Raw genomic sequence first — 26,830 nt, 5'->3', positions numbered from 1 at the left:
TAATTTGAAAACTTTTTCTAAGTGGCATTTTGCACACTAAAGGTTAATTACAAGCCAAGTATTTGTTTTCCTCCATATCTTTTATGTTTATGTGTGTAAGTATTACTGAAAATATGGAACATACTTCTCTGATATCTCAGAAACACAATGAGCTACTGAGTGTATAACCTGTGTCTTCAATGGCCGGTCAACTGACGTGACATTGGGAAGCACCACAGAGAACATTCACTTGAAGTCTGGACATAAAAGGACACATATAATTGCAAAATATATTTCTGAAACTTATGTTTTTGCTGTTTATTATTATTTTCATCATCATTATTTATTATATCATTATTTAATTGCCATTTATATATCTATTGGTGAGGTATCTGTTCAAATCATGTCCCTATTTTTAATTGGGTTGTGTTTTTATTATTTATAAACATTTTTGTATAGTCTAGCTACAAATTCTTTGTTGCAAAAATATTTTGTAAATATTTTCTTCACTTCATCTATAAATCTAACATCTATCTATATTACATAATAATACATAGCATTACATAATAATACAAAACATATACACATCACTTCATAAAATTATGTAACAGGAATAATTAATAATCAACAAAACATTTCCCCCCTGCTTATATTCTATTCATACTACTTCAGCTTTCCTTTGCTATATAAACACTATCTCAAAATGGCACAGGTTAAATAACTGGGCTGTATTCTGTTACTCTTCATGTTGACCATGGTCAGATGATATTGAACCATACAGCATCCCATGGACAGAGGAGCCTGGTAGGCTACAGTCCAGGGGGTCACTAAAGTCCCAAACATGACTTAGTGACTAAATAACAACAACAACCAAGTATAAACATTAGTTTGAAGGTTCTTGTTGCTTTATTTCAGAAGTAGTTGAGGTTCCATCTTACAAATAACAACCTGTGAAAAACTGAACTTCATGTGAACAATATGTCATATTCTTCAGGTCTAAAAAATATACACATCACTCACATTCCAATTTTCACATATTATCCAAGACACACACACATGCAAACATGTGACACACATATAAATGCATGCAAACACAATGGAGATGAGTCTATATATTTCAGAAACAATTGAAAGTGAAAGTCACTCAGTCATGTCTGACTCTTTGTGGCCCCATGAACTATACAGTCCATGGAATTCTCCAGGCTAGAATACTGGAGTGGGTAGCTATTTCCTTCTCCAAGAGCTTATTCCCAACCCAGGGATCAAACCCAGGTCTCCCACATTGCAGGCAGATTCTTTACCATCTGAGCCACCAGGGAAGCACAAGAATCTTGGAGTGGGTAGCCTACCCATTCTCCAGGGAATCTTCCTGGCACAGGAATTGAACTGGGGTCTCCTGTATTGCAGGTTTATTCTTTACCAGCTGAGCTACAGCGTAGCTCAAGAGATAAAAATATATGTGTTACATAAGTTTGTAGAAGTGTTTCCTTCAATGAGTAAAGAGATTCTTTCTTTGGCACCAGACAATTCCCACAAATAGGTAATTAATATTATGACAAAACAAAAATACACATCTAGAGAACTGCTCATTAATACTTACTTAATGTCTGTATTGTCGGGTGTTGTCATTATAGACATGCCTGAACCAGCTAAGTCTGCTCCTGCCCCTAAAAAGGGCTCTAAAAAAGCTGTGACTAAGGCCCAGAAGAAGGACAGTAAGAAGCGCAAGTGCAGCCTCAAGGAGAGCTACTCCGTGTACGTGTACAAGGTGCTGAAGCAAGTCCATCCGGACACCGGCATCTCGTCCAAGGCCATGGGAATCATGAAATCCTTCGTCAACGACATTTTCGAGTGCGTTGCTGGTGAGGCATCATGCCTGGCACATTACAACAAGCGCTTGACTATCACATCCAGGGAGATCCAGACCGCCGTGCGCTTGCTGCTACCTGGGGAGCTGCCCAAGCACACCGTGCCCGAGGGCACTAAGGCTGTCACCAAGTATACCAGCTCCAAGTAAATATAATATGCCTAGCCACTGTTAATGGAGAAGGCAATGGCACCCCACGCCAGTACTCTTGCCTGGAAAATCCCGTGGACAGAGGGCCTGGTGGGCTGTAGTCCATGGGGTCGCTAAGAGTCGAACACGACTGAGCGACTTCACTTTCACTAATGTCTCACCAAATACTGAACATAACATAAACCAAAACCAGAAACATAATTATTTTATTTTGATCAATCCATGATGTGCTTATCATTTCTAGAACTGATACAGACACTCTTAAGACAATGATGGTTTTGAGAAATATTAAATCTGTTATCTTGTTTTGTATCCACATGAATATCCATAGAAAATGCTTAATCCTGACTCTTATAGCCTGGTATCTCTAACATTAGAGTCTCATCCCCATTATTTTGAAGAGGAAAAGACAGGTAAATTTATCAAATGCATTCTCTGAAGTAAAGAAAGGAAGGCTCAGAGACAAGCTTATAGAAAGTAACATGCCTCAAACATGACATTGAGATTTGGTTCAGTTTCTCAACTTCTATCCCAGGTATTTGTTGTTATTGAATAATAATAGCTATGCCTCTTTAAAGAGTGGGTGCATGAATGGATAATTTTCTGAATATGAAGACAACTGCCTATAGAATTGTGTTCTATCTTATGATATACTGCAGATGTGCAGAAGTGTTACACATCCATATGTCCTTTTCCTGATCATTTTCTAAAAGTTTAGACTAGAACAAATGAATGGATGAAGGGAATTGCTCCTCTATGACTGAATTCATTTTCCTGGGAATTACTGATAACACTGAGGACAAAGTGACCATATTTACCATGGTTCTAATTGTTTATCTCACTGGCCAGTTGGCAAATCTTGAGATGATATTCCTGATTAAGATGGATCCCCAGCTGAACACACCCGTGCACTTTTTCCTCGGTCACCTCTCCTTCTGTGTTCTCTGCTATTCCACTGCAGTTGATCCCAAGATGCTCTTGGACCTATTTGCCAAGAGCAAATTAATCCCCTACTGTGGCTGCACTCTGCAATTCTTGGTCTTCTGTATCTTTGCCAATTCTGAGTGTCTCCTGCTGGCAGTGATGGCCTATGACTGGTACAAGGCCTTCAGCAGCCCCTTGCTCTATGCAGTCAGCATGTCCAGGGTGTGCTCCCTGCTCGTGCCTGGGGTCTACCTGGTGGGGATGGCAGATGCTCTGATACATGTGACATTAGCATTCCGCTTATGCTTCTGTGAGTCAAATAAGATTAACCACTTTCTTGTGATGTTCCTCCTCTCCTGTTGATACTTGCTCAGACACATAGGTCAATGAGTTAGGATATTCAAGATTTTTGGCTTCATTGAACTGAGTACCATTTCAGGAGTCCTTGTCTCCTATTGTTATATTATCTTATCAGTCTTGAAGATCCACTTCACTGACGGGAGATTCAAACTTTCTCTACCTGCACCTCCCACCTAACTGCTGTGGCAATTTTCCAGGGAACTCTGCTCTTCATGAATTTCCGACCAAGTTCTTCCTACTCTCTGCTGCTGCTAAGTCGCTTCAGTCGAGTCCGACTCTGTGCGACCCCATAGATGACAGCCCACCAGGCTCCCCAGTCCCTGGGATTCTCCAGGCAAGAATACTGGAGTGGGGTGCCATTTCCTTCTCCAATGCATGAAAGTGAAAAGTGAAAGTGAAGTCGCTCAGTCGTGTCCGACTCTTAGCGACCCCATGGACTGCAGCCTACCAGGCTCCTCCATCCATGGGATTTTCCAGGCAAGAGTACTGGAGTGGGGTGCCATTGCCTTCTCCGACTCTCTAGATCAAGACAAAATGACCTCACTGTTTTACACCCTTGTGACTCCCATGTTAAACCCTCTGATTTACAGTCTACAAAACAAGGCTGTGAAAGTGGCCCTAGAAAAATTGAAAAATAAATGGCTTTAAATATTTTATGTTAGGTGTATGTGAATAAACATGCCTATAGTGACAGATGATTTATTAAAATTATATGGTAGAATACATGACAAACATAATTTTTCACTTTCCTAAAGTAGTATTACACTAAATCTCAATCTTAAATCTATTACTGTTCCTTTCACATGTCATGCTTAATTATCTTTCCAGAATTTGTACATGGCATTTAGTTTAAATGAAAAACATTTCTGATGTTTACATTATGCTAATTTTTGTTTAGTTGTTGTTCAAACATTGTTTCAATTATTATAAGACTTATTGTGCATTTATTCAGTGATCTTTGAGCATGTAGATTTTTTTTAATATAAATTTATTTATTTTAATTGGAGGCTAAGTACTTTACAATATTCTACTGGTTTATTATAGCACATCTTGCAGTTTGCTGCTGCTGCTGCTAAGTCGCTTCAGTAGTGTCCGACTCTGTGAGACCCCATGGACTGCAGCCTACCAGGCTCCCCCATCCCTGGGATTCTCCAGGCAAGAACACTGGAGTGGGTTGCTATTTCCTTCCCCAGTGCAGGAAAGTGAAAAGTGAAAGCGAAGTTGCTCAGTCGTGCCCAACTCGTAGCAACTCCATGGACTGCAGCCCACCAGGCTCCAACATCCATGGGATTTTCCAGGCAAGAGTACTGGAGTGGGTTGCCATTGCCTTCTCTGATCTTGCAGTTTAAATACTACTAAATATAAGCTAAAACAAATAACATATTAACTAAATGGTCAAGTAACTCATTATAACCTCAAATTCATCATGAAATAATACATACAGGGCTATAATTTCAAAGCAAAAATATCTAAATCTAGTCCAAAATAACATCATCTTTGAATAGATATTCAGTCAGATCTAAATAAGACTCAATTTGAGAGATGAAAGGATAGTAGATAGAGGATTTGACAGTTATTCAGGTTGTGAAATATACAAGTCTATGTTTGTTGGAAGAAGTCATATGTGCTATAACATGGAAGAACCGTGAAGGCAACATACTAAGTAAAATAATCCATACAGAGGAAGATAAGTACTGCATGATCTCACATATAGATAGAATCTAAAATGTAAATCTCAGGAATTCCCTGGAAGTCCAGTGAACAGGACTTGGTGCTTTCAATGACCAGGCCTGGGTTTGACTCCTGGTGAGGGAACTAAGATCCTTGCAAGCCTTGTGGTGCAGCCTAAGTAAATAAATAAATTTCATAGAAGTAGAGAGTAGACTGGTTGTTGCTAGGGGCTGAAAGACAGGAGAAAAGAATGATGTTGGTCAAAGTGCAAAAATTTTCTATTATTTATTGAACAAGTTTAAGGGATTTAATTTACATAATGACTCCAGTTAACAACACTGTATTATAAACTTGAAATTTGCTAAAAGAGTAGATTTTAACTGTCCTCACCATCAGATCAGATCAGATCAGTCGCTCAGTCATGTCCCACTCTTTGCAACCCCATGAATCGCAGCACGCCAGGCCTCCCTGTCCATCACCAACTCCCAGAGTTCACTCAGACTCACGTCCATCGAGTCAGTGATGCCATTCAGCCATCTCATCCTCTGTCGTCCCCTTCTCCTCCTGCCCCCAATTCCTCCCAGCGTCAGAGTCTTTTCCAATGAGTCAACTCTTTACATGAGGTGGCCAAAGTACAGGAGTTTCAGCTTTAGCATCAGTCCTTCCAAAGAACACCCAGGGCTGATCTACTTCAGAATGGACTGGTTGGTTCTCCTTGCAGTCCAGGGGACTCTTGAGAATCTTCTCCAACATCACAGTTCAAAAACATCAATTCTTCGGTGCTCAGCCTTCTTCACAGTCCAACTCTCACATCCATACATGACCACAGGAAAACCATAGCCTTGACTAGATGAACCTTTGTTGGCAAGGTAATGTCTCTGCTTTTGAATATGCTATCTAAGTTGGTCATAACTTTCCTTCCAAGGAGTAAATGTCTTTTAATTTCATGGCTGCAGTCACCATCTGCAGTGATTTTGGAGCCCCAAAAAATAAAGTCTGTCACTGTTTCCACTGTTTCCCCATCTATTTCCCATGAAGTGATGGGACCGGATGCCATGATCTACGTTTTCTGAATGTTGAGCTTTAAGCCAACTTTTTCACTCTCTTCTTTCACTTTCATCAAGAGGCTTTTTAGTTCCTCTTCACTTTCTGCCATAAGGGTGGTGTCATCTGCATATCTGAGGTAATTGATATTTCTCCTGGCAATCTTGATTCCAGCTTGTGTTTTTTCCAATCCAGCGTTTCTCATGATGTATTCTGCATTTAAGTTAAATAAGCAGGGTGACAATATACAGCCTTGAGGTACTCCTTTTCCTATTTGGAACCAGTCTGTTGTTTCATGTCCAGTTCTAAGTGGTGCTTCCTGACCTGAATACAGATTTGATTATTCATGTATTAATTATCCTTATTGTGACAATAATTTCACAAAGTATACATATATCACTTCATCACATTTTATACCTTATAACTATATATATATATATTTATAAATATATATCAATTACATTTGAAGTAGCTATATTAAAAAATGAGAAGGAAAGAAGTCTAAAGATTAGATTATAAAGCCCTATGGAAAGTATAGAAAGAGATTTGTTAAAATATAATGTCATGGTTTTGTTATCAACTATCCATTCTTCTGCACTTCTTCCAAGATGATTTTCCTTCCTTCTCTCTCATTCTCAGCCCTAAGTGCCCCTTTTTTGTCTCTTTGTGGTTCACAAACACCCACTTACCTAAAGCATTGTTTTATATCACACTGTTTGTGCTCATTCTTTGTTGAAGAACAAAGCATTCCATCCTTGTTAACCAAAGCACTGACAGTTGCCTGAAGCATCAAATAAGCAAATATAAGCAAAACCAATACAATATTGTAAAGTAAAATAATAATAATAATAAAAAATAAAAATTTAAAAAATATACTAGACAACCTTTTTTGGCTATTGCTTATGTCTCATAAACACAAAATTAACTGAGAGTTTGCTAAGTGCCTTAAATATATATATATATATATATATATATATATATATATATAAAATTTATCACAATATGCAGGTGGATTCTTTACCAGCTGAGCCCCCAGGGAAGCCCTATATATCACAATAGAGTATAACCTTTGTATGCATATAACAACAGTTTTGGGAAGATGCAGAAATGGTTGTGGACAAAAGTTAACAGACTTTTATAAAGGCATACATATTTATTAATTGCACTAGATGTAATAAATTATAAGTTCTTGATATTTGATGCTTCAAATACATTGAATCTGTTTTCCTGAAGGCTAAAGTATAGAAAGTGAGGATACAAACTTGTATTTGAAATACCATAAAGTATTGAAGAACACTCTTATTTATCCATTAAAAGTGTAAGGTTAAAAGACCTCTGATAGTCTTAAATTTTCTAGATGTCATTGTAAAATGCCCTTGTGTGAAAATATTTCAGAATGGAAATATAATGCCTACAAAATTCCTGTTATTCAGAGTGGTATTTGTGAAACACAGTGTCAGACTTTATTTTTGGGGGCTCCAAAACCACTGCAGATGGTGACTGAAGCCATGAAATTAAAAGACACTTACTCCTTGGAAGGAAAGTTAGGACCAACCTAGGTAGCATATTGAAGAGCAGAGACATTACTTTGCCAATAAAGGTCCATCTAGTCAAGGCTATGGCTTTTCCAGTGGTATGGATGTGAGACTTGGACTGTGAAGAAAGCTGAGCGCCAAAGAACTGATGCTTTTGAACTGTGGTGTTGGATAAGACTTTTGAGAGTCCCTTGGACTGCAAAGGGATCCAACCAGTCCATTATGAAAGAAATCAGCCCTGGGATTTCTTTAGAAGGAATTATGCTAAAGCTGAAACTCCAGTACTTTGGCCACCTCATGCGAAGAGTTGACTCATTGGAAAAGACTCTGATGCTTGGAGGAATTGGGGGCAGGAGGAAAAGGGGATGACAGAGGATGAGATGGCTGGATGGCATCACTGACTCGATGGACGTGAGTCTGAGTGAACTCCAGGAGTTGGTGATGAACAGGGAGGCCTGGCGTGCTGCGATTCATGGGGTCGCGAAGAGTCGGACACGGCTGAGCGACTGAACTGAACTGAACTGATAGCATGTTAAAATGAGTTCTCACGGTGGAAACACCTTACAATAATTGCATAATATAAAAGGTTGAAAATTTCTACTCCTGGTATATTTTATCAGTTCAGCCAAATGTCTTTTGAATTGTTGCTTATGGGGAGAAACATGGCAGAAAACATTGACTGGAATATATTAAAGTTCAGGATGGGGAACACGTGTTTACCTGTGGAGGATTCATGTTGATATATGGCAAAACCAATACAATATTGTAAAGTTAAAAAATAAAATTAAATTAAAAAAAGAAATAAAATGAAACATACCCCCAAAAAATAAATAAATAAATAAAGTCAAGCAAATAGGGAGTCGATGGATTGCCATTAGGTGAAGTTAATCATCTTTCATGCTTATGATATATATTTATTTCAGCAATTAAAGACTGCATTGCAAATATTGGCTCATTTTATTGGATCTAGTGGGAATGATATAGAGAGAAGGGAATTTAAGCCCATTAAATGGAATTCCATAAATAGTACTGATTCAGATGAAAATTTTCTGTGTATATTATAATCTAAAATGGCATTCCATAAACACCGTAGCTTCACTATGAGATTGTAGGAAACTATTAATTTTTATTTTTAATTCTAAAAGTTTCTTGTAAAGGGTTTATTATGTTTATGTAATGGATGTAGTTCATCCTTTATAGAGTATCTCAGTACATTATTAATCTTTATGTTACTAAAAGTGCCACCTTGCTTGTAGAACAACACTGTCTTTATCCACCCACTGGCTCTCCCCTCATTTTCACAGCACCTGGGAGCTATAAAATACTTCAGTACCATACCACGCAATGAAATCCATGTCATATTCCATGTTCTGGCTGGAAGAACAGACAACCGTATTTTAAAGAAGATCGTCTGAGTAGTATGTGTCTGCCTAAAATTGTTTTAGTGTCTGCAAAGCACCAGGAAAACTCTAAATATAGATCCTTTCTCTCACTTGCTTATATCTGAGGAATACACTTTCTCTTTAAGAGATGTTTTAGAGTTATTTAGGATCTCCATTTTTAATGAAACACAAATGCCTTGGAAGACTTTCCCCCCCACCTGCCCAGGTTACCCAGCTTGTAATAACAATGTAGTTACTCACACTCAGTTAAATTGTTAGGTGGGGGAATACTGAAAGGATGTTAATCTACAAGTGTTTGAGGGGCAGCCCTGTTAAAAAGCTAAAGCTGGGTTCTGGCTGAACAAAATAGTTGTTGCAACAAATATTTGCACCCCAGAAGACAGGGATTCCTGAGGGAAAATTAATTTGGATTAGAGTATAATTAGAGCTTCCTTGGTAACTCAGACAGTAAAGAATTTTCCTGTAATACAGGAGACCCTGGTTTGATCCCTGAGTCAGGAAGATCCCCTGGAGGAGGGAATGGCAACCCGCTAGAATATTCTTGCCTGGAGAATCCCATGGACAGATGAGGCTGGCAAATAGAGTCCACAGGGTAGCAAAGAGTCGGACACAACTGAGCGACTAACCACAAAAATTAGGTGACCAAGAACAATTCTACATATATCTAATGTGAAACAGAGAAGTAGAATGATAGTAAAATTCTTCTGAAACATAAATGCATCAATTTCTTGATTTTACTGGGAAAACATTAGCAATTAGTTTTGGTTTGAACTTTGCCTCACCAATAACTCCACAGGAGTACAATTGGTATTTCAGTATTGAGATCCTCAGAATGGAGAAAAACAATGACATATAAAAAGGCGTCAAAAGTTACCATTAAGAATCTCATTTCCAAAATTAAATATGAAATAATTACATGGATTTAAGCTAAATGATTTCCCTGATTTGTAGAAAATAAAAGTAGAAAAACAAACAAATGAACAAAGAAAAACACCCAAACTGATAAGAAAACCAGTCCCTGTTAGTTCCCAAATGAGATTTCCAATCAATTAGGGAATTTGTTATGCTCAGTATATTAATTTCAGTCCATTTGACACTTGTGCTATGTTATTGTGTTGTGGCTTTATCCTCATTACCTTAATAACTAATGGTGCTGAGTAAACTCTCATGCATTAACTTGTTACTTATGTATCTTCTTTTTTTTTTGACAGTTTCTGTTAATTTTTATTTTTTTGTGGGGGTCATTTTTTGTTTAAGTTTCCATGCCCCAATGAAGAAAGCTTTTAGTATATTGTGGATACAAGTTCTTTGTCTTATATATGGATAAATGGTTTTGAAATACTTTCTATTTTATGGAAATATTTCTCTCTGATTATTTTTTTCTGTGAGTGAGTGAAAGTTGCTCAGTCATGTCTGAATCTTTGTGACCCATAACTGTAGCCCCCCAAGCTCCTCTATCCATGGGATTTCCCAGGCCAGTATACTGAAATGGGTAGCCATTCCCTTCTACAGAGGATCTTCCAGACCCAGAGATCAAACCCAGCTCTCCCTTACTGCAGGAGAATTCTTTACCATCTGTGTCACCAGGGAAGGCCAATCTTTTGTTGCTGCTGCTGCTGCTAAGTCACTTCAGTCGTGTTCGACTCTATGCGACCTCATAGACGGCTGCCCACCAGGCTCCCCTGTCCCTGGGATTATCCAGGCAAGAACACTGGAGTGGGTTGCCATTTCCTTCTCCAATGCATAAAAGTGAAAAGTGAAAGTGAAGTCGCTCAGTCGTGTCTGACTCTTAGCGACCTCATAGACCGTAGCCTACCAGGCTCTTCTGCTGTGGGATTTTCCAGGCAAGAGTACTGGAGTCGATTGCCATTGCCTTCTCCAAATCTTTTGCTACATAAACACTATTTCAAAATTCAGTTCGGTTCAGTTGTTCAAACGCATCTAACCCTTTGGGACTCCATGGACTGCAGCACACCAGGCTTCCCTGTCCATCACCAACTCCCGAAGCTTGCTCAAACTCATGTCCATCGAGTTGGTAATGTCATCCAACCATCTCATCCTCTATTGTCCCCTTCCCCTCCTGCCTTTAATCTATCCCAGCAACACAGTCTTTTCCAATGAGTCAGTTCTTCTCATCAGATGGCCAAAGTATTGGAGCTTCACTTCAGCATCATTTCTTTTCTTTTTTTTTTTTTTTTAATTTCATTTTATTTTTAAACTTTACAATATTGTATTAGTTTTGCCAAACATCGAAATGAATCTGCCACAGGTATACCCATGCTCCCCATCCTGAACCCTCCTCCCTCCTCCCTCCCCATACCCTCCCTCTGGGTCATCCCAGTGCACCAGCCCCAAGCATCCAGTATCGTGCATCGAACCTGGACTGGCGACTCATTTCATACATGATATTATACATGTTTCAATGTAATTTTCCCAAATCTCCCCATCCTCTCCCTCTCCCACAGAGTCCATAAGACTGATCTATATATCAGTGTCTCTTCTGCTGTCTCGTACACAGGGTTATTGTTACCATCTTTCTAAATTCCATATATATGTGTTAGTATACCATATTGTTCAGCATCATTTCTTTCAATGAATATTCAGGACTGATTTCCTTTAGGATTGACTGGTTGTATCTCCTTGCTGTCCAAGGAACTCTCAAGAATCTTCTCCAACACCACAGTTCAAAAGCATCAATTCTTCGGTGCTCAGCTTTCTTTTTGTCCAACTCTCATATCCATACATGACTACTGGAAAAACCATAGCTTTGACTAGATGGACCTTTGTTGACAAAGTAATGTCTCTGCTTTTTAATATGATGTCTAGGTTGGTCATAGCTTTTCTTCCAAGGAGCAAGTGTCTTTTAATTTCATGACTGCAGTCACTGTCCACAGTGATTTTGGAGCCCAAGAAAATAAAGTCTGTCACCATTTCCATTCTTTCCCCATCTATTTGCTATAAAGTGTTGGGATAGAATGCCATGATCTTAGTTTTTTCAATGTTGAATTTTAAGCCAAGTTTTTTACTCTCCTCTTTCACTTTCATCAAGAGGCTCTTTAGTTCTTCTTCGCTTTCTGCCATAAGGATGGTGTTATCTGCATATCTGAGGTTATTGATATTTCTCCCTATTTGCCCAGAACAAGTCAATGTCTTTCCATGGTTGTGCTCTGCAATTCTTGGTCTTCTGTATCTTTGCCAATTCTGAGTGTCTCCTGCTGGCAGTGATGGCCTAAGATCAGTACAAGGCTGTCAAGCAGCCCCTTGCTCTATGCAGTCAGCATGTCCAGCAGGGTGTGCTCCTTGCTCATGCTTGGGGTTTTCCTGGTGGGGATAACAGTTTCTCAGATACACACACCATTAGTATACCATTTATGTTTCTGTGGGTCAAATGTGATTGACCATTTTTTTCTGTGATTTACCTCCATTTTTTTTTTTTCCCCCTGTCCTGCTCAGATATACAGGTCAATGAGTTAATGATAGTCACTGCTTTGGGTTTTATTGAACTTAGTACTATTTCAGGGGTCCTTGCTCTTATTTTTATATCATCCTTTCAGTCTTGAAGATCCCCTCTGCTGAAGAGAGAGTCAAAGCTTTTACCACCCGCACCTTGCACTTAACTGCAGTGTCAATTTTCCAGGGAACTCTACTTTTTATGTATTTCAGGCCAAGTTCATCCTACTCTCTAGATGAAGACAAAATGACCTCTTTGTTTTACACTCTTGTGATGCCCCTGCTAAGCCCTCTGATATTTAGCCTATGGAACAAATATGTAAAAGAGGCCTTAGTAAAATTGAAAGCTAGACTATATTTTTAAATATTTGTACTATGCATATGTGGATACAACCACACACATATAGTAATTTTTTAATTAAAATTTTATGGCATGACACATGAGAAACAATTTTATCAAGTTCCTAAGTGAATAATTATTTGTATTAAGCTCCACTGTTAAGAATTAAAGAGGAAATGGCAACCCACTCCAGTATTCTTGCCTGGAAAATCCCTATAGAGAGAAGAGCCTGGTGAGCTACAATCCATGGGGTTGCAAAGAGTCAGACATGACTGAGTGAGTAAGCACAGCTTCACTGTTAAGAAATATTGCAAGTTTCCTCAGATATCATGCTTAGTATGTGGGCAGGGTTTATATATGGAACTTACTGCTTTTGAAAAACCTTTTGACTTTTCTACTTATGTAAATTTTTGGTTCATTAGTCATTCAAACATTATTTCAGTCTCACTAAAACATTATGCAATGTCTTAAAGGTTTTGTCATAAAGTAAATCAAAAATTTACTGAGCGATCTTTCAGAACTCAGGTTTTTTATATTTTATAGCACATCTTATAGATTCTATGCTAATGAATTTAAGCTGATAGTAGTAGTAAACATTAATAAACTAAGCAGCTTAGTAATAAATGAGCCACAAAATCATCATGAGATAAAAAATTTACTGGCATTTGAAAAACATTATGGCATGTTAGGAAAACTTTTCATTTTGGAATAAGCTACAAACTTATAAAACTTTTATTTTATATAAAGTCTAAGGCAAACAGGGCATCAGTGGATTGGCAGGTATTGTGCAGTAAATAAACATGTAATCTAGTTAATTTGTCTCCATTCAAATGTCAGATGTATATTCAGTTCAGTAGCTCAGTCGTGTCCGACTCTTTATGACCCCGTGAATCGCAGCACGCCAGGCCTCCCTGTCCATCACCAACTCCCAGAGTTCACTCAGACTCACGTCCATCAAGTCAGTGATGCCATCCAGCCATCTCATCCTCTGTCGTCCCCTTCTCCTCCTGCCCCCAATCCCTCCCAGCATCAGAGTCTTTTCCAATGAGTCAGCTCTTTGCATGAGGTGGCCAAAGTACTGGAGTTTCAGCTTTAGCATCATTCCTTCCAAAGAACACCCAGGGCTGATCTCCTTCAGAATGGACTGGTTGGATCTCCGTGCAGTCCAAGGGACTCTCAAGAGTCTTCTCCAACACCACAGTTCAAAAGCATCAATTCTTCGGTGCTCAGCCTTCTTCACTGTCCAACTCTCACATCCATACATGACCACAGGAAAACCATAGCCTTGACTAGATGAACTTTTGTTGGCAAAGTAATGTCTCTGCTTTTGAATATGCTATCTAAGTTGGTCATAACTTTCCTTCCAAGGAGTAAGCGTCTTTTAATTTCATGGCTGCAGTCACCATCTGCAGTGATTTTGGAGCCCCAAAAAATAAAGTCTGTCACGGTTTCCACTGTTTCCCCATCTATTTCCCATGAAGTGATGGTATCGGATGCCATGATCTTCGTTTTCTGAATGTTGAGCTTTAAGCCAACTTTTTCACTCTCCTCTTTCCCTTTCATCAAGAGGCTTTTTAGTTCCTCTTCACTTTCTGCCATAAGGGTGGTGTTATCTGCATATCTGAGGTTATTGATATTTCTCCCGGCAATCTTGATTCCAGCTTGTGCTTCTTCCAGTCCAGCGTTTCTCATGATGTACTCTTCATATAAGTTAAATAAGCAGGGTGACAATATACAGCCTTGAGGTACTCCTTTTCCTATTTGGAACCAGTATGTTGTTCCATGCCCAGTTCTAATTGTTGCTTCCTGACCTGCATACAAATTTCTCAAGAGGCAAGTCAGTTGGTCTGATATTCGCATCTCTTTCAGAATTTTCCACAGTTTACTGAGATCCACACAGTCAAAGGCTTTGGCATAGTCAATAAAGCAGAAATAGATGTTTTTCTGTAACTCTCTTGCTTTTTCCATGATCCAGTGGGTGTTGGCAATTTGATCTCTGGTTCCTCTGCCTTTTCTAAAACCAGCTTGAACATCAGGAAGTTCACAGTTCATGTATTGCTCAAGCCTGGCTTGGAGAATTTTGAGCATTACTTTACTAGCGTGTGAGATGAGTGCAATTGTGTGGTAGTTTGAGTACTCTTTGGCATTGCCTTTCTTTGGGATTGGAATGAAAACTGACCTTTTCCAGTCCTATGGCCACTGCTGAGTTTTCCAAATTTGCTGGCATATTAGTGCAGCACTTTCACAGCATCATTTTTCAGGATTTGAAATAGTTCAACTGGAATTCCATCATCTCCACTAGCTTTGTTCATAGTGATGCTTTCTAAGGCCCACTTGACTTCACATTCTAGGATGTTTGGCTCTAGATCAGTGATCACACCATCGTGATTATCTGGGTCATGAAGATCTTATTTGTACAGTTCTTCTGTGTATTCTTGCCATCTCTTCTTAATATCTTCTGCTTCTTTTAGGTCCATACCATTTCTGTCCTTTATTGAGCTCATCTTTGCATGAAATATTCCCTTGGTATCTCTAATTTTCTTGAAGAGATCTCTAGTCTTTCCCATTCTGTTGTTTTCCTCTATTTCTTTGCATTGATCGCTGAAGAAGGCTTTCTTATCTCTTCTTGCTATTCTTTGGAACTCTGCATTCAGATGCTTCTATCTTTCCTTTTCTCCTTTGCCTTTCGCTTCTCTTCTTTTCACAGCTATTTGTAAGGTCTCCCCAGACAGCCATTTTGCTTTTTTGCATTTCTTTTCCATGGGGATGGTCTTGATCCCTGTCTCCTGTACAATGTCACAAACCTCATTCCATAGGCAGTCTATCTATCTAGGCCCTTAAATCTATTTCTCACTTCCACTGTATAATCATAAGGGATTTGATTTAGGTCATACCTGAATGGTCTAGTGGTTTTCCCTACTTTCTTCAATATAAGCCTGAATTTGGCAATAAGGAGTTCATGATCTGAGCCACAGTCAGCTCTTGGTCTTGTTTTTGCTGACTGTATAGAGCTTCTCCATCTTTGGCTGTAAAGAATATAATCAATCTGATTTCGGTGTTGACCATCTGGTGATGTCCATGTATAGAGTCTTCTCTTGTGTTGTTGGAAGAGGGTGTTTGTTATGACCAGTGCATTTTCTTGGCAAAACTCTATTAGTCTTTGCCCTGCTTCATTCCGTATTCCAAGGTGAAATTTGCCTGTTACTCCAGGTGTTTTTTGACTTCCTACTTTTGCATTCCAGTCCCCTATAATAAAAAGCTACCCCACGTCCAAGGTCAGGGGCAGCGACAAGAGGAGTTACCCAGAGTCCGAGGTCGGGGTGGTGGCCAGGAGGAGCTACCCCATGCCCCCAGGCCCAAGGCCAAGGGCAGCGGCTGGGAGGAGCAACCCCACGTCCAAGGAGCCGTGGCTGTGTGGGCGCAGGAGGGCCTAGAGGAGCTATCCCACGTTGAAGGTCAGGAAGGGCAGTGGTGAGGAGATACCCCTTGTCCAAGGTAAGGAGCAGCGGCTGTGCTTTCCTGTAGTAGTCATGAAAAGATACTCCATGCCCAAGGTAAGAGAAACCCAAGTAAGACGGTAGGTGTTGCAAGAGGGCATCAGAGGGCAGACACACTCAAACCATACTCACAGAAAACTAGTCAATCTAATTACACTAGGACCACAGCCTTGTCTAACTCAATGAAACTAAGCCATGCCCGTGGGGCAACCCAAGATGGGCGGGTCATGGTGGAGAGGTCTGACAGAATGTGGTGCACTGAAGAAGTGATTGGCAAACCACTTCAGCATTCTTGCCTTGAGAACCCCACAAACAGTATGAAAAGTCAAAATGATAGGATACTGAAGAGAAACTCCCCAGGTCAGTAGGTGCCCAATATGCTACTGGAGATCAGTGGAGAAATAACTCCAGAAAGAATGAAGGGATGGAGCCAAAGCAAAAACAATACCCAGCTGTGGATGTGACTGGTGATAGAAGCAAGGTCCGATGCTGTAAAGAGCAATATTGCATAGGAACCTGGAATGTCAGGTCCATGAATCAAGGCAAATTGGAAGTGGTCAAACAAGAGATGGCAAGAGTGAATGTCGACATTCTAGGAATCAGCGAACTAAAATGGACTGGAATGGGTGAATTTAACTCAGAAGACCATTATATCTACTACTGCAGGTAGGAATCCCTCAGAAGAAATGGAGTAGCCATCATGGTCAACAAAAGAGTTCAAAATGTAGTACTTGGATGCAATCTCAAAAATGACTGAATGATCTCTGTTCGTTTCCAAGGCACATCATTCAATATCACAGTAATCCAAGTCTATGCCCCAACCAGTAATGCTGAAGAAGCTGAAGTTGAACGGTTCTATGAAGACCTACAAGACCTTTTAGAACTAACACCCAAAAAAGATGGATATTACAGCATCTAAAGACTGATGTGACCTACATATTGGTCCATTTTATTGGATCTAATAAATATGATATGAAAAAAAAGAAAAAAAATTAAGTCAATTAAATGGAAGTCAAAAATAGTATTGAAGCAGACAACATTTGATTAAAATAGGCTTCTTCATCTGAAATTGGATAACTTAAAGAAGAATTGAGTGTTTTTTAGGAAATTCACAATTCAAATCCAAGTTGTGGCAATGGCATGGAGTTACTCTTCTGTTCCATGAAAATTCTTGAAATTCCACAAAAATAGGGAACAGCATATCAAAAGACTCTGATGCATTCTAGGCTGTCTACTTCAGTCCTCATCACTAACTTTTCTTCTTCTTTCCATAACACATCCCTCTTACACATCACCAATGACTGATGGAAAATATCTGTAATGTCAGTTGTTACTTCTCATCTTTCATTTGTAATTTTATTGACTTGAGTCTTCTCTTTGCTTCTCTTGATGAGTCTGACTGAAGGTTTATCAACTTTATATTCTAAAAGAACCAGCTTTTAATTTCACTGACCTTTGTTATTATTTTCTTTATGTTTTTCATTTATTTATGCTCTGATCTTTATGTTTTGGTTCCTTCTATTAACTTCAGGTTTTGTTTATTCTTTCTCTAGTTGCTTTAAGTGTAATGTAAGGTTGTTTATTTGTGATTTTTCTTGTTTCCTGAAGTAAGATTGTATTGCAATAAGCTTCCTTCTTAGAACTGTTTTTGCTGAGCACCTTGGGTTTTGGATTGTCTTGTTTTTGTTGTCATTTGTCTCTAAGTATTTTTCGATTTCCTCTTTGTATTCTTCAGTGATACTGGTTGTTTAGTCACATATAGTTTAGCCTCCATATGTTTGTGTTTTTTGCAGCTTTATCTTGTAATGGATTTCTCATATTGTCATTGGAAACAGATGCTTGTTATTATTTCAGTTTTTAAAAATTTACCAAGTCTTGGTTTGTGATCCATGATATGATCTATTGTGGAAAATATTCTGTGTTTACTTGAGATGAATGTTTATTCTGCTTCTTTCAGATGGAATGTCCTACAAATATCAAATCTATCTGGTCTGTTGTGTCATTTAAGACTTGGTTTACTTATTAATTTTCTGCCTGGGTGATCCATCCGTTGGTGTAATTTGAGTGTTAAAGTTCCCCACTATTGTTGTGTTACTGCTAATTTCCCCTTTTATAGATATTAGCACTTGCCTTATATATTGAAGTGTTCCTGTATTGGGTGCATATATATTTACAATTGTTATGTCTTCTTCATGGATTGATCCTTTGGTCATTGTGTAGTGTCTTTCCTTGTCTCTTTTAACATTCTTTAATTTAAAGTCTATCTTGTCTGATATGAATATTGCTTTTCCAGCTTCCTTTGATTTTCATTTGCATGTGAAGTATCTTCTTATATCCCCTCATTTTCAGTCTGTATGTGTCTCTAGGTCTGAAGTGAGTTTCTTTGTGTATATCTTCTTGATGAGACTTAATTTGTGTTGGGGTCCTTTAAGGGACTGGAACCTGGTGGTCTGGAGTCGATGATAAGAAAGTGAAAGAGAGAGCCAAAGGGAGGGGGAGAGAGAGAGAAAGAAAGAAAGAAAGATACGGGGACCCAAGCTCTGATGGAGCAAAGGTGCTTTAATGATCTTCCTGTGAGTATATATAAGCTGTTGTACAAGAAATTTCTTTGAGAATGATAAAGATCAGAAAACCAAATGTATACTGTATTGGTGTTTTTCTTTCTGGCTTACTTCACTCTGTATAATAGGACTCTGTGAGAGAGGGAGAGGGTGGGAAGATTTGGGAGAATGGCATTGAAACATGTAAAATATCATGTATGAAATGAGTTGCCAGTCCAGGTTCGATGCACGATACTGGATGCTTGGGGCTGGTGCACTGGGATGGAATGAGGAGGGAGGAGGGAGGAGGGTTCAGGATGGGGAACACATGTATACCTGTGGCAGATTCATTTTGATATTTGGCAAAACTAATACAATTATGTAAAGTTTAAAAATAAAATAAAATTAAAAAAAAAAAAAAAGAAAACCAAATGTACAGCAACCGTTACCAAGGGAACAAGGGATTAATAATGGTCACAAGGTCAGGAGACAATCCATATCTCAAGAAAGAGGATCAAGACTAAGCAGTTTTGTTGTAAAGAGAATGTTTACTGAAGGAGATTCAAGCCTGTCTCATATCACAACCTCATTCCTGGGAGCGGCTTGCCACTCCACTGGTTTCTGACAACAGAAACTAAGAAACAGAGGATTTATGAGAAACAGCACGTAGGAATCCTCCTGTTAAACATTCCCTGAAAAATTTGTTCAATTTTTATTAGATTGTTTGTTGTCTTAATGTCTATGAGGACTGTTCATATACTTTGGCTACAAGTTCTTTGTCAGATATATAGATAGTTTTCAAACATTTTCCCTCAATCTTTGAATATACATGCATTTATATATATATTCAAAAGCTTGCTTCTCTGATTTATTTTTGCACACTCTTCCACTCATCTCTTGCTACATAAACTGCATGTCAAAACTAGATAACTTGAGAAGGACCACTGACCAAGTGTGCTCAGTCATGTCTGACTCTTTGTGACTCCATGGATGATAGCTTGCCAGGCTCCTCTGCCCAAATTTCCCAGGCAAGAATACTGGAATGGGTTGCCATTTTCTACTCCAGGGGTTCTTCCCGACCCAGGGATGGAACTCACATCTCCTGTTAGGCAGTCAGAATCTTTTCTGCTGAGCCGCCTTGGAAACCCTTGAATATACATGCATTTATATATATTCAAAAGCGTGTTTCTCTGATTTATTTTTGCACACTGTTCTAGTTATCTCTTCCTACATAAACTGTATTTCAAAACTAAATAACTTAAGAGAATGGCCACTGACTCCTTATTTTGTTCTTTCTCGTGTTTACTGAGGTTGCATGAAATATTCCGTGGAAAGACTGGCTAGGTTGCAAGTACTTTAATAATTGACATTAGATATGAATGTCTAGAAAGATGAACCCAAATTCTCCCCTTTCAGTTCATGTAATCTCAGAATGTGCCACACTGCTTAATCAGATGTCTAGTTGTAATAGTAATTCATGGCTTTCACATACTGTCTTCTTCAAGACAAGACCCAGAAGTGACTTATAATATTTCCACTAATTTTGTTTGTCAAAACAGGTGAAGTATGGCAAAATTCAAAGAAGGATAAATATGCAATATAAGGAACTTTGAATATGTTTCAATGAAGAAAAGAAGCCTGATGAAAAGAATAACAACAACAAAAACAAACAAACAAAAAGCATGTTGCATATTTCTGTTTAAAAGGAGGCTGAGTCGTCCCAGTGCACCAGTCCTAAGCATCCAGTATCGTGCAGGGATGGTATGGGGAGGGAGGAGGGTGGAGGGTTCAGGATGGGGAACACGTGTATACCTGTGGCAGATTCATGTTGATGTTTGGCAAAACTAATACAATTATGTAAAGTTTAAAAATAGAATAAAATTTAAAAAAAAAAAGGAGGCTGAGAATTGGAAAGCACAAAGAACCAGAAAGTAAATTAGTAGTTACCAGGGCTCAGGGAGGAAGGAAGGGAAAGTGACAGCTAATAAATATGGATTTCTTATTGTAATAATGAAAATGTTGTGGAAGTAAATACTGGTGATAACCTAAGAACCTTAAAAATATGGTAAAAACAAAGAACTGTATACATTAGAAGGGTGAATTTTATAATGTACACATTACATTTCAGTAAATACCGAAACATGAACCAAGTGTGGTAATATCCTTAAATGAGATGTGAAGAAGACTCTAAAACACTATGAACAAATCTAACAAAACGGAAATAATGAAGGGAGGATCTTTTTGAGTTTCAGTAGGTTTACTCTTTAACTAAAGAAGGACAAAACCATTTCATAACTGTGAAGCACATCATACAAAAAAAATTTTGCAGTTTTCTTTTTACCATAGATCAATTTGATGACAGTAGTGAAGTATGAAAATGCAGCCTGTGCTAAGTGGCTCCTGAATTCTCAGGGGAAAATACAGAAGCAGAAGTATAATTCATGAAATGTTTGCATAAGATCAAAGCAGAGGGGCAGTAGCACAGGGATTTAAGCCCCAATGTACCTGGTAAAATAAGAGGCCATCTGCTTATTGTTCAGCTAGCCAAGACCTGCTCATCTCAGGTAGGTTTCCAGTTCCTAACTTAAAGAATATAGAAGAAAATATGTAACATTTTGAGGGGAAAAAAATTGTATATGAACCATTTTGTGCCTGCCTACTCACGAAAATCTGAAATCAATGGCTAGAAATATTTCAATCTCAGAATCACAAGAATCTGAACTTGTTAATATCCAGAATGCAACTGTTTATTTTATTTTGCTTTTTCTTCACAGGAAATATTTGCTTTTTAATCATTGGAAAATGGTATACATGAATTTAAAGTATGTTTTGCTTTATTAAAATAGAGTAGGTAACGCAGTAAAAATAAAAACATGTACAAATTCATCTCCATGTGAACCACATGCCATGTTTACTTAGGTCAGAGGGGGAAAAAAGTTCATCGCTTCCATTCTATTCTTATAAACATTAACACGTATACACATACACACATATAACAAAGAGGAAAGTCTATGCATTTTAGAAACATTATTATCCCTCATCTTCTTTCCACTTTAGTAACTAACAGGCCATTTAAAATCTAAAATGATGTGAATCATACAATAAATTCTTGTTTTCACTTCCTTTTAGCTCTTTTTTCCACTCATTAAAAGAGATTCACCTTTTGACAACTGCCACTCCACAAAGAGGTAATGAGCATTGTGGAGAAGCAAGAATAAATTTCTAGAAAATCAGGTCAATAATACTTAATTCGTGTCCAAGAAAATACTGATCATAGCATAAACTAAACCCAGGAATACAATTATTTTTTATTACTAGTCATTGATGTACTCACTGTTTCTGGAATTAAATAAAATTCTCTGAAACCAATCATGCTTTTTTAAGAAGCATAAAAATTGTTATCGTTCTTTGTGTCTAGGTGACTATTTTCAGCCCTCATAAATGCTCAGTCCTATGTCTTATGGCCTGGTCTCTCTAACACTGGTGTCTCTTCTAGGTTTTTCTCAAGAGGTAAAGAGTCAAATTTCTCTAAATCTGCTCCCTGGGATGAAGAAACTAACACTCAGAGAAGAGCTTATAGAAAGTAAAAAAAAAAAAAAAAACCTCATGAATGACATCTAGATTTACATCCAATTTCTCAAAGGTCTTTCTCAGAGACTTTCTTATTATTGCAGAATAGAGAGCCATGCCTCTTTAAAGAGTGGGTGCATGACTGAATACTTTTCTAAGTATAAAAAGACAGTTACAGGAAAAATATTCTGTCTTTTGACATTTTGTAGATGTTGAAAAGTGTCACACATGCAAGTATCATTTTCTCCAAAAGTTTACACAAGAACAAAGAAGAATGGACACAGGGAATTGCTCCTCCTTAACTGAATTCATTTTCTTGGGAATTACTGATAACACCAAGACCAAAGTGATTCTATTTACCATGTTCCTCCTTGTTTATCTCATTACTCTTCTGGCAAATCTCGGAATGATCACCCTGATTAGGATGGATCCCCAGCTGCACACACCCATGTACTTTTTCCTCAGCCACCTCTCCTTCTGTGACCTCAGCATTTCCACAGCAGTTGGCCCCAAGATGCTGGTGGATCTATTGGCTAAGAACAAATCAATTCCCTTCTATGGCTGTGCCCTGCAATTATTGGTGCTCTATACCTTTATAGATTGCGAGTGTCTCCTGCTGGCAGTGATGGCCTATGACCGGTACAAGGCCATCAGCAGCCCCTTGCTCTATGCAGTCAGCATGTCCAGCAGGGTGTGCTCCCTGCTCATGGCTGGGGTTTACCTGGTGAGTATAGCAGAGACGTTGGTACACATGACATTAGCATTCCGCTTATGTTTCTGTGGGTCAAATGAGATTAATCACTTTTTTTGTGATGTTGCTCCTCTTCTATTGCTATCTTGCTCAGATACACAGGTCAATGAGTTACTGATATTTACTGCTTTTGGCTTCATTGAACTGAGTACAATTTCAGGAGTTCTTGTCTCTTACTGTTATATTATCCTATCAGTCTTGAAGATCCACTCTGCCAAAGGGGGGTTCAAAGCTTTCTCTACCTGCATCTCTCACCTAACTTCTGTGGCAATTTTCCAGGGAACAATGCTCTTCATGTATTTCAGGTCAAGTTCTTCCTACTCGCTAGATGAAGACAAAATGACCTCTTTGTTTTACACCCTTGTGATTCCCATGTTAAACCCGCTGATTTATAGCCTAAGGAACAAGGATGTGAAACAAACTCTGAAAAAATGGAAGGATAAATGGTTTTAAAATTTTATATTTTATGTATGTACACACATACACATCCATGCATATATGCTGATTGTTGACTTATTAAAATTAAATCGGAGGTTACATGAGAAACATAATTTCTATTTGAAGTATATTTCTATTTCCCCCACCTGTCATGCTTCTTTATATTTCCAGAATTTGTATATGGTATTAGTTTCTGGGAAAAACTTTTCTGACTTTTTCAATATGTTAATTTTCAAGCACTATTTAAATTACACTAAGATATATAGTGTATTTTGTTCATTGGTCTTTGAGCTTTTCAGTTCTTTATGTACTACAATACATCTTGTAGCTTAAATACTACTAAATATAAGCTGGTTTTAATAATGTATTAACTAAACAGTCAAGTAATTCATAATAAGCCTGAAATTCATCATGAGATAACACATAGTGGTCTATTATTCAAAAGTAAAAATATCTAAAACCAGTCTAAACAAAAGGTATCTTTGGATATTCGGAAAAGGATTCAATTTGGGAGATGAAAAAATAGCAGGCAGAGGATCTGACAGTTACTCAGATCTTGAAGTGTATGAGTCCATGCCTGTTAAAAGAAGTCATATTGGCTACAACATGGAAGAACCATGAGGGGCATATGCTAAGTGGAATAATTCATACAGAGGAAGACAAGTACTGCACGGTCTCACAAACACATAGAATCCAACTGGTCAAGCACATAGAAATAGAGAGTAGATCGGCTGTTGCTACGGGCTGAAAGGTGGGAGCAAAGGGGGATGTTGATCAAAGTTTACAAACTTTCTGTTACTTGATGAATAAGTTCTGGGGGTCTAATGTGCACTGTAACTCTAGTTAACAATTGTGTATTGTAAGACTGAAATTTGCTGAGAGAGTAGTTCTTAAGGGTTTCCATGGTATGCACACTCAAAATGATAGGTATGTAAATTGATGAATGTGTTAACTAACTTTTTGTAGTAATTATTTCACAATGTACACATATATTAAATTTTCATGCCCTATATCATAAACATGTTATTTGTCAATTTTATCTGAATACAGTTTTAAAAAAAAGAGTAAAAGAAGTTAAGGGACAGTGGACAGAATCATGGTAAAGTACATAATTGTGCTTCATTATCAGCTATTGATTCTTCTGTGACTCTCTGCACACCAATTTCCTTCCCATTTTCCTTACTCTTAGCTCTGATTAAATACCCTTCTTTGTCTCTTTGTGGTTCACAAAAAAACACCTATTTAAAAGATTGCTTTATATCACCCTGTTTATCAGAGTTCTTTGCTAAAGACTGAGCATTGCATTATATAAACAAAGCATTACATGTTGTCTGGAAGATCAAATAAACAAATATATAATAAACTAAAAATAGAAGACAACACTTTTTCACTGCTAATTATGTGTCAGTAGTACAAAATTAAATGAGGGTTTGATAAGTAGCTTAAAAATGTATATCAGAATATATTAACATATTGAACAATATATACACATGTTTGTTTGGAAGGTCCATAAAATAGTTTTGGACATTAAGATAATATACTATAGAGACATGCTTATTAATTTCACTAGAAAGAATAAGTTCTAAGTTCTTGCTATTTGACTATTTCATCTGATTCTGATCTGGTTTCCTGAAGGCTAAAGCACTAAATTAGTTTGTTGAGAAAGCTAGGATGTGACCATGTATTTAAAATACCATAATGTACTGAAAGAGACATATTTATTCATTGCAATTATACAATTAAAAGCCTCTGATGGTCTTCAATTTTCTTGCTGCCATTGTAAAATGACCTTATGTGACAATATTTCAGAATGGAAAAATAAAGCCTACATAATTCCTCTGTTGTTCAGGGTAGTATTTGTAAAGCACTATGCCATGTTAAGAAAAATTCTCATAGTGAAAAAATTAGGATAATTCTTGCATAATAGAAAAGACTTAAATATGTGTACTCCTGGCATACTTCATCAATTCACTTAGACTTCTTTTGACTTGTTACTGATGAGCAGCAAAATGGCAGCAAATATAGTCAGAAATATAGTTAAAATAGGGTGTCAGTGGACTACCATTAATTCAGAGATTAATAAACATGGATCTAATTAATCCATCCTCATATATATGATCAGTTTTATGTCACCATCTAAAGACTAATTCAACATAAATACTATCCCATTATATTGTATCTAGTGGGGAATATATAAATAGAAAAAAATTTTAAGCCCATTAAATGGAATTCCAAAAATAGAACTGACTGATTCAGTTAATTGTAGGCTTCCTCTCCTCAAATTGAAAAAACTAATGAGAAATTTAGTTTTTTCAATTTGAGGAGAGGAAGCCTACAATTAACTGAATCAGTCAGTTCTATTTTTGGAATTCCATTTAATGGGCTTAAAATTTTCTTCTATTTATATATTCCCCACTAGATGCACATGTATACCTGTGGCGGATTCATTTTGATGTTTGGCAAAACTAATACAGTGTTTGAGGTTTAAAAATAAAATAAAATTTAAAAAAATAATAATTTCTAACTCAGGAATATGGGCAAAATGATTCTTCTTTCTTGAAAGTAATATGTGAAAAAAAAAAGGAACAATACATCAAAAACTTTATTCTAGCTTGTAAATTTCAGTATTCTTCATTCTTTACCATTTTAATGTCTTCACATCACATTATCCTCATACATGCACCAATGGCTCATGGAAAATATCATTGTGCAATTGCAATTTATCAATGATATATATAATGTTTTAATATTACAGTCAAATTCCTATATCTTGACCTCTTTATTCATCATTGCCACTGAAATACTTTAGCATAAACATGACAATCACAAACTCAGTGGCATGAGTTTGAGCAAGCTCTGGGAGTTGGGGATGGACAAGAAAGTCTGGCGTGCTGCAGTCCACAGGGTGGCCAAGAGTCAGACACAACTGAGAGACTGAACTGAACTAAATCATGGCAAAGCAATGTTAGATTTGGTAAATGTCTAATGCAGAGGACAGACAGACACATACTTGTTACAGGCTGTACAAGTATACTCATTATAAATAGAAAAGCAGTAATGTTCAATACACCAGTAAGTAGGAGGATCTGGGTTAAAGCTGCTGCTGCTGCTGCTAAGTCACTTCAGTCGTGTCCAACTCTGTGCAACCTCATAGAGGGCAGCCCACCAGGCTCCTCTGTCCCTGAGATTCTCCAGGCAAGAACACTGGAGTGGATTGCCATTTCCTTCTCCAATGCATGAAAGTGAAAAGTGAAAGTGAAGTTGCTCAGTCATGTCTGACTCTTCGCGACCCCATGGACTGCAGCCTACCA

At 37.8% G+C, this 26,830-nt stretch overlaps 1 protein-coding gene and 1 pseudogene across 1 annotated transcript; both read left to right on the top strand.

The window, feature by feature from the left end:
- The first annotated feature begins 2,728 nt into the window (after positions 1-2,728).
- Positions 2,729-3,928, top strand: LOC129627886 (olfactory receptor 5W2-like; annotated as a pseudogene).
- Positions 3,929-22,598: 18,670 nt separating this feature from the next.
- On the top strand, positions 22,599-23,534 carry LOC129628444 (olfactory receptor 5W2-like). Its single transcript, XM_055547886.1, has one exon. It carries the CDS (start codon positions 22,605-22,607, stop codon positions 23,532-23,534), a length of 930 nt encoding a protein of 309 aa, XP_055403861.1. The 5' UTR covers positions 22,599-22,604.
- Positions 23,535-26,830: the final 3,296 nt, after the last annotated feature.

The sequence above is a fragment of the Bubalus kerabau genome, chromosome 15, assembly GCF_029407905.1.
Source record: "Bubalus kerabau isolate K-KA32 ecotype Philippines breed swamp buffalo chromosome 15, PCC_UOA_SB_1v2, whole genome shotgun sequence".
NCBI lineage: Eukaryota > Metazoa > Chordata > Mammalia > Artiodactyla > Bovidae > Bubalus > Bubalus kerabau.
Note: the sequence above shows the minus strand (reverse complement) of the source record. Positions and strands in the feature narration are given on the sequence as shown.